The 13,592-nt window shown below is 34.6% G+C and overlaps 1 protein-coding gene across 1 annotated transcript in view; it reads right to left on the bottom strand.

Moving 5' to 3' along the window:
- Window positions 1–8,179: 8,179 nt before the first annotated feature.
- The window catches only part of Syn2 (Syntrophin-like 2), a 370,128-nt gene continuing 364,715 nt past the window's right edge, over window positions 8,180–13,592 (bottom strand). The window contains exons 11-12 of the mRNA XM_071584778.1: window positions 11,333–11,536; window positions 8,180–9,332 (exon numbers count right to left, since the gene is read on the bottom strand). Coding sequence (XP_071440879.1) covers window positions 9,225–9,332; window positions 11,333–11,536 — 312 coding nt within the window. The 3' untranslated portion in view covers window positions 8,180–9,224. The remainder of the gene's footprint in view (window positions 9,333–11,332; window positions 11,537–13,592) is intronic.

Consider the following 13,592-nt stretch of genomic DNA (forward strand, 5'->3'; position numbering starts at 1 on the left):
AATTATAAATTCCTTAGAAACATTAAAATCAACTCAGAATATTGCACTTTTGGTTCAAATGTTATTATTTAATTTTGATCAACAATACCTCTTCTGTGGATCTTCAAAATGCCGCTGAAGACAGTTTTCACTCGGGCGACTCAGGAGTGAACTGAAGACAAAATGAGCAAATGAATCATCATCCTGGGAGTCTCCGAAATACACAATGGGTCACTTGATCGCAAAGGTCGCATTCAGCCATTGTCTGAGTAACCGGAAGAGTTAATATGCCGAATATATGCGGAATACCTTATTCCCAATGTCCTTGACGCTCTGAAAATAATAGGTACCGGCGTGGTGACTTGATTGAAGAAATTAAGTAGCATCTTAACCATATTCCACTCCTTTGCTTCTAAGAGTTGTTATTTCTTGCGTCATTATTAAGCAGATAATAAGGCACTGGTAAAAAAAGAGCTCTTCACTTGAATTGGCGGTTGAAAGGAACGTATATTTACAATATACGATATCCTATAATACTCCTTACCAAAGAGTTTTAATATTTATTGCTCGGTATCAATAACATCGCAGTGTGCCGAAATGTCAAATTTGGTAAAAATAAATTATTTTAAAATAATTAATTTTTTTGAGTTTCAAACATTAGACTCTTGCTTGATCATACGAGTATACATTTATAAAGAAATAATTTTGTTTACAACTAATAGAAATGAAGTGGGCAAAGAGCTGTAATATCTTAAGTGCTCTTGTTGCAGGAGTACGATATATTGAAAAACATAAATACAATACTTTGATCTGAAACAATTTCCTACACACGTAAAAATATCCCAACTACGGAGCAGAGTAAAACAACGAACGCATCTGCGTGATATGGCATTACATGGCCATTGACCTCAAATTATATTATATATTTATGTATAATATATATTATTTATTGCGTACTATATCGCAAATCCCATCAAACGATCACCACAATGACTACATCTCTGCCATTAGTGGATTTCAAAATGAAGATATTTCCCTTATCTCAAATTAGCCCATGAACCAAGCGGGTCTAAGCTCAGTTGTCGGTCGCCTCCCCTAAAAAAACTACTACCAAGCGGGTCGGCAACCTTAGAATTACATGAACTACATCGTAACATAAGGTACTTCCGCTTTATAGTGATTAAAATATTGCCGCCACTAAGATATACCCCTTATTGAACGTAAAATTAAAATGAATTATCTAATAACACAACAGCATGAAGAAGACCAATATTAGATATAATAGATAAAAAAATTTCCACTGCTCAGAAATTCGAAAGAAATATACATTAATTGACTGGAAGTCATTAGATTGGATGGAAAACACGAAATCCATCGATTTTAATTTCCATGAAAATAGAAGTAGAAATCATGGATTGGGAGACTTGTATGAAGAATCAATCCAACGCATTATCCCAATATGTAGTTTTTCAGCTGCCAAAGGTTATTTAACATTAATACCTATATACGAGTAGTATACTGTACATCGGGGACAATATTAGTAGATAAAAAGATAAGCACTGCAAACAAAACACGCGATATCACTTGGGGAAAATGGCCACCACCGAGGCCATTTTAACTGTACATGTACTTAGTAACTAACACTTCCTAAACCTAAACCCGCCAATCAATTAAGGACCAATGTTTAGGCCGGTACACTCGAGAGGCGGCTGATCAGTGGCGGCTGTGCAGGTACGTACGGACCCCATCCATCTCTGTCTGAAGATACTATAGCGAAGTTATTTATTTATTCGTATTAAGTTATTTACGGCTCATATGGTGGCAATGGTAAAATACTCAACTGCTAATGGTGCAAGTAGGCATTAAGGCAACTTTATCACAATTCCGTGATAACACAGTATTCGGATATTCGGACGAAATTTAGGGGAACAATTCCCAAATAATTCGTATGAACCGTATTACCTGCCAAGGAGATTCCATAGTAAGTGGTGATTTAGTTTGCTTCCACCTCTCTCACTTAGATAGAAATGCATTCATCATGTACATTAACAAAATGTATATTTTATCGAAAAACTATGGTTAACAATCAAATGAGAAATCAATTAGTCTATTCACCATGCAAATTGAACATTTTACACAGAAAATTTAACAATTTTAGCACAGAAAAACATGTTATGCAAGCACATAATCGATGTAAAAGTCACATCACTTTTTGTTCTTTCAAGGATTTTGTATGATTTTGATTTATCGGGAGTGAAAATGCTTTTGTATTAACCATTAGTTAATGTAAAATGAATACATCAGTAAAAATGAATGGCTATATTGATAGCTATAGTTTCAAGTCCTATGCAGAGCAGTGGTAACAGCCTGCATTTTCATTTCATATTAGCCCATATTTCATACTACCCATTACCTTGTTATGTTTTCTATTGTACTTATTGATTTAATATTTACGGTATTCCTAATGGTTTTCTGGCTGGGTGGAAGGTCTTGAGAGTAAAACTACACTTAAATGGGTACTTGTAGATGTTATGATGGTTGTTCTTGGTAATGTTAAATAGGTCAAAGAGACAGAAAGTTACAGAAGCCAAGCCAAAGGGATATGGTTGTTGCAGAAGACTGGTGTAAAGATGGCTGATCAAATTGGGTTGAGGAAGATTTTTTACATTAAGTCATTCTATTACTGGAAAACATTATTCTGAAATGTGATGGGAAAATGACTAAGTTTTCTTCTTATAGCAACATAATAAAAACAAATGATACAATGAAAAATACTTCTGGATATATGTATGGAAAAGAGAAGTAATGCTGCAAAGCAAATTAACCTCTACTAGCAAAAAGTTTTGTGCCCTGGAGTAGAGTGCTATAAGAAAAAAAACACTGTGGGTTAATAACAGCAAGAAAGAAGACAGGAAAGATTAACAAAAACTGGAAATGAGATATGAAATGAAAGAGTTAAAAAGAGGACAAGAAAGTTAGCAAGATTAAGAAACGAACTGGAGAAGTTTAGTTGAATAGAGCAAATTTGATGAGAATGAAAGAAGCAGAAAATATTGGAGTTACAATAAAAGAATAACTTATTATGAAGGAAATAAAGAAGGAAAGTAGGAATTGTGGGTTAGCCCTACTGTTGAACCGAAAATTGAAAAAAACAGTTCTTATTACGGAGTAGATAAGCATCATAATAATTATGGCACAGAACAAATGTATGAACTGACAAGTGGTTGTCTCAGGAGAAAAATGTACATATTGCACACATATGATCACAATTTTTTATAAGGGATCAAACAATTAATGTTAGATTTGTGACAAAATATTAAAACTATTTAGATCACTTTTTTCATACTTTTCCAAATCAAAATCTCAAAAACCTTTAATCTGCTCAAAATACCAGATTTTGGGAACAACAAAACACTCCAAATCAAAGTTTCATTATTTTTTACTAAAATGTTCATATTTATTCAAAATGCTACCTGTGTATGTCAACTAGTTTTATGTATACATTTTTAGTGGGGTATATAACTAAATATTATAGTTTGTAAACAAACTAATGTACTCGTTTGACCTAATAAGGAGAAATCCTATTTAAAATATCTTATTAGCAGGAATGAGGAAATGATTTAACAAACAAAGTGAGGGTAAGTATGCAAAGGTATTATTTCACATGAACTACTTCTCATGTTGAATTTGGCATTTTGGACCATGGGCAGAAAATTTAACCTCAAAGTAATGCAAAATACTCAGGAAAGTTTTGGATAGGGCTTATGTGGAAGTAGTTGAGTTAAATTACACAGAAATTTTTAGATGGACATTTGAGATTGCAGACAGTGTGAGGAGAGAATTGGCCTTCAAGGTCCAAAAAAAACTTTTTGAATTTTGTGTTTGGCCTGTGAGCCAATAAATCTTTAACGGATGAAGTATCTACATTGCTTGGGAGTAACATCATAGAAAGCTGCCTGATTCGATACAACATGCATGAATAAACAGAAAATGTAGCAAAATCATTGAAAAACTAGTGTGAGACTTAGAGAGAGATTTAGATGTGTGAAAAAAATTAGGTTAACTCAATCTAATGTATAAATATAAATTATATAAGACTATGCTGAAACAACGGAAATATTTATAATCCAAAACTACATTAATAAAGAAGATCTTTATGAAAAGTTAAGGCAAGTGACAGCTGCACATCTCAATATAGGAATACTTTCTCCCTTGCAGAATACATAATTACTACTGTAGAAAATGAACTAACCATTCAAAGTAATCAAAAAATAATATAACCTAGTGTGCACTAAGTTTCAAGATAAAGTTACAAGTTCCCTTTAGGCATTAATCTAACTAATATCCACATGTTCCTGGAGTTGTTTGCAGAATACATAAATCTGTAGTTGAAGATGTGACCAATGATCAATATTATCCTAATCCCATTCATCCATAGCAATCAGAAAACAACTCGATTATTTATCCTACAAACTTATGAATGATAAAAATATGAATATTAGCCCTGAGAACTCCTGAACTTGGCCCACTGGGTCATAGGTCCAGCCTGGTAGGGGGAGAGGTAAGGCTTCCGCAGTCATTATCTCACAAAAATCTTTCAAAGCAATATCTAGAACAACAGCAGAGAAGATATAAGAGGACAGAAGCAGCTAGAATAAAGAATTTGAATTTTAGGACAATAATGGGAATAGGGAAATTAGATCATATAAAGGGGTAGATGGAGAACAAATACAAATATTCTAGGGGAAGATTTGAGTGAGTACATCATCTGTAGCTCTACCCTTCATCCTTTCCTGTCCATCCCTTATGGTGCAAATGACCTTAGCTGTAGGTCACCTCCCCTAAATACTACTACATAAATATCCTAGGGCTGTGTGAGGTGGGCTAGAAGGATAGTGGTGATTACTGGAGTAATAGTTACAGAATATATGATATTGAGCACAGGAGAAGAGTACCAGTGAAGGGTGGCAATAATAATGAACGAAAAGGTATGTAGAAGCATCATGATCATAGTGCAGGTGAGTGATAAAATAATATTAGCAGAAGTAAAAAATGAATCAATGAACTTATTCATTATTCAAGTCTAAAGCAATTATAGGGAGGAAGAAATAGTATACAAAGATGGCCTTGAGTTATACACTACAGTTTACAGAAACAAGGAATGGCCCCATGGAGATAGCAATAGTTCATCCAGAGAAAAATGGTTCAGTAAAAGCAACATTAGGTTTAAACCCCACAATAGATATGCGTGAAAAGTGCCCGGGGACTCAGAGAGATATCAGTTAGATTATATTTAAGTTAGGCACAGATTTAGGAATAGCATAATTAATTCACACAATTTCCCAGAAACTGACGTTGAGTTTATTAGCTCATTAACTTTACTTGAGTTTAATGTCAAACTCAAGAAGATAAAACAAGGAAGATGGATGCAAATGGAATGTACAAGCATTAACTGAGTTGGAAAGGAAATAATATATAGACTCATTATTAGACTTATTCACAACCTTCATATACTCATAGTTTTTTCGGGAGGCAACCAACAGCTAAGGTCATTTGCACCATTAGGGATGGATGGGAAAGGAAGGGTGGAGAGAAACCTAGCATCGGCATTAGCGTACTCTTGTCAAAAGGTGTCAAGGGGTCCACAGTTCAATGGCCCATTCGACGGGCATTGTTCTCAATCGAGGTAGAGCAAACACAAAGCACCTCAAGTAGGGATTGGGATGCCACTGAAAAATATTTGTCATCTCCAGGATTTGAACCCAGGCCCTCTCAGTGGGAAGCCAGTACATTAGCCACTGCACTATTCCAATCCACCACATATTCTCGTACATGTCTCAGACTGCACATGTGTGAAAGGTGGAAGAGGAGTAAGGATGGGCAGAAATAGGAAGAGGAGGGAATTATCTGTAGTGTTTTTAGTGTATATAAGAAGTAAATGGTTAAACAGGCATGGAAAGACCTGGAGATAAGAACGAAAGTCAGACAATTCATAAAATCAATTGGATTAACAGATGATCAAATTTTAGTTTGCAAATTTTACAGGTTTAATTTTAGTTTACAAAACTGTAAATTGTTAAAGTGAAATAGATGAGAGATAACATAAGAATATGCCAGGAAAGAGTATGATAAACTTGAAGTCCTGCTCAACATAAATAATTAATGACTCAATGATAAAGAGTTGTATGTGTACATATGTTATTTCAAGTTGAACTTAAACAGCTGGGCTCATCATGCAGTTCCTTTCATGTACAAGTAGAATATAAGAACCATCATAGTAGTATGGCCGGGTAGGTAGAATAAAGTTACTGAGCCACTCACTCTCTCATTGAAAGCTCCTAAAATAACATTTAAAACTAAAAATTCACCTGGTACAACTATCTGATGTTAGAAGATAGCTAACAAAACAGTTAGATATAGCTATTTAAATCTTTTAAAGGCTTTAACTTTTTAATTATGCAAATACTAAGTTTCAAAATTATTAAATCATAGCTAAATTATGTCAACTAATTCTTATATAGGCAAATAAATAATAGAACTACATGCATGTGAATGTTGATTATTGGGATTAGCAAGATAATAAAACTGCAGGTAATGGATCTATAACGTCATTTATAAAAGTTTAACTCATGATGTACATAATTTGTGGGCACCTTATTTCAGTATCACAAGGTTAGATTCTCTATTCACAAACATTATTTCTAATTGCAAGGATAATCTATTTACATATTTGCATACACACCCTAAAAGATTCCAAATCAAAGCTAGGACATAGTATTATTTGGTTCACATGTTGAATTCACAAGAATTATTTTCCAGTTTTCTCAACTACTGCTTATGAGGAATGGATTCACCAATCTACACAGTAAACAATTTGATTTCTTTTCAATCTATTATGTATTGCATGCAATGAGCTCTCACACAATTTAGGCATTTTTCTTTATCATTTAGTAGTCATTGGAGTGCAGATTAATGGAAGAATAATATTCCTAATTGACAACCTCCTTGGTATGCAAAATCTGCAAGTTTATTCTTTTTACATCAATGGTGCACAGCACTACAATGAATAACTAACATTTTAACACCATAATGATTAACAAAACACTTCAGTTATGATGTCAAATGTATTTTGGTCTTTGTAGGAGAAGACAAATTGGGGGATTATTTTACAGAGGAACATCATGGAATGAGGCAGATTAGGGGGTTTATCTAACAACAAGAATGGGGTAAAATCCAGAAAAGGAATGAATGAAAGTTCATGGAGACAGCTATGTTGTCCCAGTTCATTTACATAAATTAGGCCAACAAGGGCCCATCCCTCTATTCCACTCATTTCAAGTGGTGAGGGTGGGAATGGTAACAAATAATTAGGCTCAGGGGATATTTTAGTGAGGACTAATGCTGAACAGTTAAATTAATCCTCATACCCTGATTGGGTTTATATATAATAACAAAGAATATACCTTTCTCTATTTACATAAACAACAGTATTATTTACCATTATTATTACTATATGCATTATTTGAGGCACTACACGCTGACTCCCTAGGGTCACTCCTGATTCCCTTTAGTTGGCCCAATATTTCTTTCCTTCCAAATCTCAAATAATTATTCCCCTTGAACTTTAATTAAAGGGATAATAATAAGAGGGTAATATTCACAGGGAGTCAGCCTCAACTCCAGAAGATAAGGTACGCAAGTTTATTTTTAAAATGTTCCATTAGGAGGTGCATCAGAGAATATAAGGCAAACAAAGAAATGCAGTAAAAACAAAGAGTTACTTAAGATATGAAAATCCAAATTGTGAATTAAGGTAAAGACCCAAAAGGGTGACGATCAAATGCAAGCGATTAGAAAAACAACATATATTTGGAGACACATTATGAATACAGGATGAATTAGAAGAAAATTGAAAAATACTGAACGTCTACTCTATAAAATGCACATATATATATATGATTAAAAACATTATAGAATAAAAATCAATGAACATCAGTGGTGTAATAGTATACATGTACAGTGCAAGTGACTAAAGCACAACAACAGTAAATTAAAGCTTTGGTTAAAAAGTGTGCTTTCAGAGGAAAAACTTTTATTAAAAGCAATTCCAAACGGCAGCATGACACAATATATATGTATCAAAGAATATCTTATTTGGTAATAAGATTTAGCTCTTAATATACATATATATATATATATATATATATATATATATATATATATATATATATATATATATATTCGATTATTTCAGTACCATGACACTATCAATTGGTCAACAATAATATGCATAGGACTTGGGTGAAAACAGCTCACCTCACAAATAATGCTGCCCACTTTTTTGGACAGCAGTCATCATTACTCAGTTAAGCAACCATTCATGACATTCAGAGTGTTCGTACATTTGGAATTTGTCATAATAGTTCAAATATTAGGCCAAGCCAAAATAATACTCAAAATTGTGCTTTTAAAACCATAAATAAGGAAAACAGATCTTTGTGGTCAGATTTCAATAAGAACTTGAGCTCATTTGTATATGAGGCACCGAACACATTCCAAACCTGAGAAGCTGTAGCAATAACTTCATTGCTCCAATTCCTAGTTATAATGTTGAGTAATCACACCAACAGTAAACAGCTGAGGAATGATTCACTATATTTCAAAGCAAGTCTAAGAAGTGATCAAAAGTGATAACTTCCACACATTTTGCCAACAAAGCCAGCCTCGTTTAGCATAACCTGCGCCCTTGATAAAAAATAGGACAATACAAACAGGTGTATTTCTCAGCTGGAATTACATTATCAAGCAATGAGCCAAACTCCAGTACATTGAGGCAGATATAACTGAAAGCTTTTGACCAGCTGAGTCAGCAGCTCTCATAATCACAAACGCCTGTTGAGGGAAGAAAACACTGTGGTCAAATATATTCCAATGATTGCAGCAGGGATTGCTGCTACAGGCACAACTTATGTTTTTAGGTGTACATCTTGCTTTTTTCTGATTCTTACAAATAGGCCAATGCAATGCCTCAGCTGCAGCCTGCAGCCTTGAGGACTCGAATGCACCTTTGTTGGACAACAGGAGGAAAATGTTGAGGAAGGATACATTTTCTGAGGCAACCCCCAACATATTACCACCTATGCCAACTATTAACCATTTTATTAGTTTTCCTTTGACCTCCTTGTGTTGTGAAAGGATGAAGGTCTCCTTGATGACGACGGCAAGGAGTCCGTCTTGGCGCCCTGTCAGGGAGACTTAGAACTCAAGAAGGCTGGATCAACGGAAGCTACCTTGGCTGTGAGAAAGGCATGCATGCAGAATAGGAGACCTTGCAAGGATGAACATTCCAGTTCCTGGAAATATGAGTGGATTGTAAATTGAGCAGTTCAGCCTATGAAATTGAATGTTAATATTTTACTCCTTTTACAAATTATATTTTTGAGCCCTGATCAAACTGAATCTATTGCTACATCATTTACCACATTGTTTACCATTGCTAATTTATCATTTATTTCATATTTGAATACAAAAAGCTTGCCAAGTTGAATATATGGCAGAGCATCATACGGTGTAATATCAAAGCGAAAGTGATGGAAATCATCAATCCTCGTCCTCTCGGAAATGGATAGGGTAAATGGGATTTGAAAAGAATGGTGTCAATTCCTATTTTTTGCTGTGAAGAGTGAAGGCTTGTTTTACAGAAATGGTGTTGTGAAATTTTTATCTATTCACTTCCAATTCCTCCTGATTAACATTTTGTAGAGTGTATTTTGCAAAGGACCAAAGATTCATGTCTCATACCTCACACTAGACTATGATAATGTAGCCATCACATAGAAATTTATGAAAGATACCCACAAAAGTGCTGTACCCGAGAGAAATGTGATGAAATGTTGTCCAAAATGTCAAATATGAATGTTTTACTCAATCCTAAAAACAATGAACTTAAAAGTCACAATAATTGATAAAATTAAAATGTACATTTTCTTCTCGGCTATACTTGCTTTTGAGGAAGCAGTTCAACTTGAGATAATCCTCAACTTCAGAGTTTTGAGAATTTCATTGAATTTGCCCACCAGAATTATTTTTTTCCCAGGTTGGAATACCTTTTCTTACCAGATAATGCATGTATGAGAATATTTCCCCAGTGATTTCTCCTGTAGCCCATTAAGTTTCAAAACTTGAGCGATAACAGCTTCTGTCTTTAGAATAAGTATGTATTTTACACAGATTTCAAGACCACTGGATTTATGCCTTCAAAATAAATAATTAACAAAGTTCCATTTAACTGTTTCAATCAAAACCTGCTTCTTTTTTTGAGATTATCTTTGCTAAGCCTAGCAATCCCCTGGAGAAGTGTATAGCAAATGTAATAGTGCATAATATTTGGAAAACAATAATTCTTCATGTCCACCATAAATATCAATAAATACTGTAAAAATCATAATATCTAAATTCATGTTCCAGTTTTCAGAAAAAGCAGTATTAGTAGTTATTATAGGAGATGATTGATATCTGAGGTCATTTGTACCATTAAGGATAGGTGAGTGATAGGTTTAACACATGGTTTTCAGAAATCCCTTTCCTCTGGAGTGGAAGGGATTTGGCATTCAGACTAAGAGAACCAGTGCTGAAAAAGTGACCTTTGTGGTGAGATCATATAAATGGGGCAAGAAGCCAATAAAAATCTTCAATTGAATGACATTTATAAATTTTTGTCTGAAATATGCTAAAAGATGAATAGAATGAGAACATCTGATCCATATTTATATAAATATATATTGTATAATAATGAATCAGTGTTCACTTCTCAGGCAAAAATTTTCATTATTCCATATTTTTATTAGAAAAATAAAATTATGCTTCATTGAAATTTAAATAAGTTAAAATAAATATTAGATCTTATTAAAATTAATTTTGTGGTGGCACTTCTTTCACATGTTGAAAATACAATTATCAGAAGTGCTCTTTTTAAATAATTTTTTAGGGTAACACACCATTAACTCACAGTGACATAAAACTAAACTGGCCCGACCATTATACAAATTTTGACTGAAATCTAATCAGGTCATCAGTTGGAAAATGCTCAAAATATGTTCAGGGGGCCTCACAACACCTCACTGCACTTCTGCTGAAATTTCAGTCATTGTTTTCATGAAATCAATACTTTCCACAATTCTACATACAAAGAACAATGAAGCAACACAAACAGCCAAAGTGGTGGTATTTCAGATTAAATTTGAAGATGATATTCTTCTGCATTTCCAACGGGGCAAATACGTTAAGTTTCATTACCATGCTTCAATATAAAAACCAATTAATTTAAACACAAAAAGACAGCTGTAACATTTACCTTTGTCTCAATGGTGCGAGTTTCAGCAGTCAGGAAGTGCAATTTCAAACGACATTTCCCATCATCTGATGAACCTTTTAACTGTGAAAATTTGTACTTCCATGCATAAGCTTTTGCTTCAGTATCATAGAGGGCAAATCCCATATTCCAGTCAAGTGTAAGCCCGGCTGTTTTACCATTTGCCGATACAGTAAACGTTTTGCTCTGAAATGCAAGAAATTTTCATGTTATTACCGTATTTGTCACAGAATGTGTGGAAAGCATATATGAATGCTCCATAGTTCTTGTCAAACTTTCATCTACACAGTTAAGTAGGTGCTTCAAAAGCTTAAGCTAAGTTGAAGAAACACTTTCCACATTTTGCTTATTTTTGCTACCTTTCAATTACATAGTAATTTAGAAACAGGTACATAAATGCATTACTGTTTACCAATTATTGACCAATACACATTAAAATGAATTCTAATAAATACATTCTTTTGAAAAGTATATAAGTAGGTCTCCTTTTATATGCATTACTTTGCTAGAGACCACATCATTAAGTTGTTCATCCCAAACTAGCTAACATGTTGATAGAGTAAGAATATTTGTTCATAGGTGTCAAAATAAAATTAAAAATTTTCTAATTCCATTGAGGTTAATGCTTGGGAGTTGATTTAAAAACAGTAATGAGCTTTAGGGATGGGATAACACACTTGATGAAGCTTAAAAAGATTACTCAAACTATTTACCAAGCACATGTATTATTTTATGCAATAAGAAATTGTAAAATCAAATGCATGAATGATATAAAAATATCTGTAAATATGAAACTTGAAATTATGAGGCTTATTTGGTAATATGCACAAAATCAACATGAAATTAATGTGTTATTTATTTGAATTGATTTGTTTTTTTATGTATTCAATGATTTCTGGCTCAACTTAATGGAAGTTCATGCTCATTAAATGAAGAACACAATGTAGTAATGTATTTTTCCACGGTTCTTCTCTGTTTTCTGCAGCATCATCAGGTGCCAGATGATGACTCCTAATTGTTGAAACTAGGAGGACCAAAATAAAGAACAGAAGAAAAATATATTGTGTTCTTCATTTAATGATTTGTTTAATACTATTGGTGTCTGTGTGTAAAGAGCTATTTGTGGAGCCATATTTAGTTATGTCAAATAAAAATGGAGTAGTCATATGCTCATTTATTTGGAGTCATTTTTATAGAAAGTAGCCCATACTACCTTGATCAAAAATTTCCCGGAATTTATTCAGAAAATTAAAAATACAAGTTTATTCATCTAAATCTATATTGTCCCCTTCAAAGTAATCCCCATCGACTGCAACACACTTATGCCAGCGCTTGATCCAATCCTCGAAACATTTTTTATATTCGGTTTTCGGTATGTCCATCAGTGCTTCCTGCGATTTTTCCATTACTTCCTCTCGGCTGCTAAAACGCGTTCCCCGTAATGGTTTTTTAACTCGATTGAACAGAAAGAAGTCACAGGGAGCCAAATCAGGTGAATTCGGTGGCTGTTGGATGGTATTTGTTGAATTTTCCGTCAAAAAATTACGAATAATGATAGCACTGTGCGACGGTGCGTTATCATGGTGCAAAATCCACGAGTTTTCTGCCCACATTTCTGGTCTCTTTCGGCGAATTGCTTCACGCAAACGTCTCATAACGCCCAAATAATACTCTTTGTTTACTGTCTGGCCTTCTGGCAAAAATTCATGATGCACTACACCGTTGTAATCCATGAAAACCGTCAGCATTGCCTTCTTTTTTGACTGAAAACGACGTGGTTTTTTTGGTCTCGGCTCATTTGGTGAACGCCATTCACTTGCCTGATGTCTGGATTGCGGGGGATCGAGATGGTGCGGGGGCTAACGTACTGGCTTCCCACCCTGAGGGCGCGGGTTCAAATCCCGGCGGTGTTGAATATTTTTCAGAGGTATCTCGATCCCTACTTGAGGTGCTTTGTGGAGGGCACTTTGAGGGAGTACGCCGTCCGTCGGATGGGACGTTAAACTGCGGACCCCTTGGCGCCTTTCGTAAAGAGTAGGCTAATGCCGACGCCGGGTTTCTCTCCACCCTTCATCCTTTCCTGTCCATCCCCTATGGCGCAAATGACCTTAGCTGTCGGTCGCCTCCCCTCAAAACTACTACTACTACTGGATTGCGTGTCGTACTCATAAACCCACGTCTCGTCTCCAGTAATGATCCTTTTGATGAATGTGGGATCGGATTCAGCCTCGCAAATCATGTC

This window comes from Hetaerina americana, unplaced genomic scaffold (genome assembly GCF_022747635.1).
Source record: "Hetaerina americana unplaced genomic scaffold, ioHetAmer1.1.p SCAF_2, whole genome shotgun sequence".
Lineage (NCBI taxonomy): Eukaryota > Metazoa > Arthropoda > Insecta > Odonata > Calopterygidae > Hetaerina > Hetaerina americana.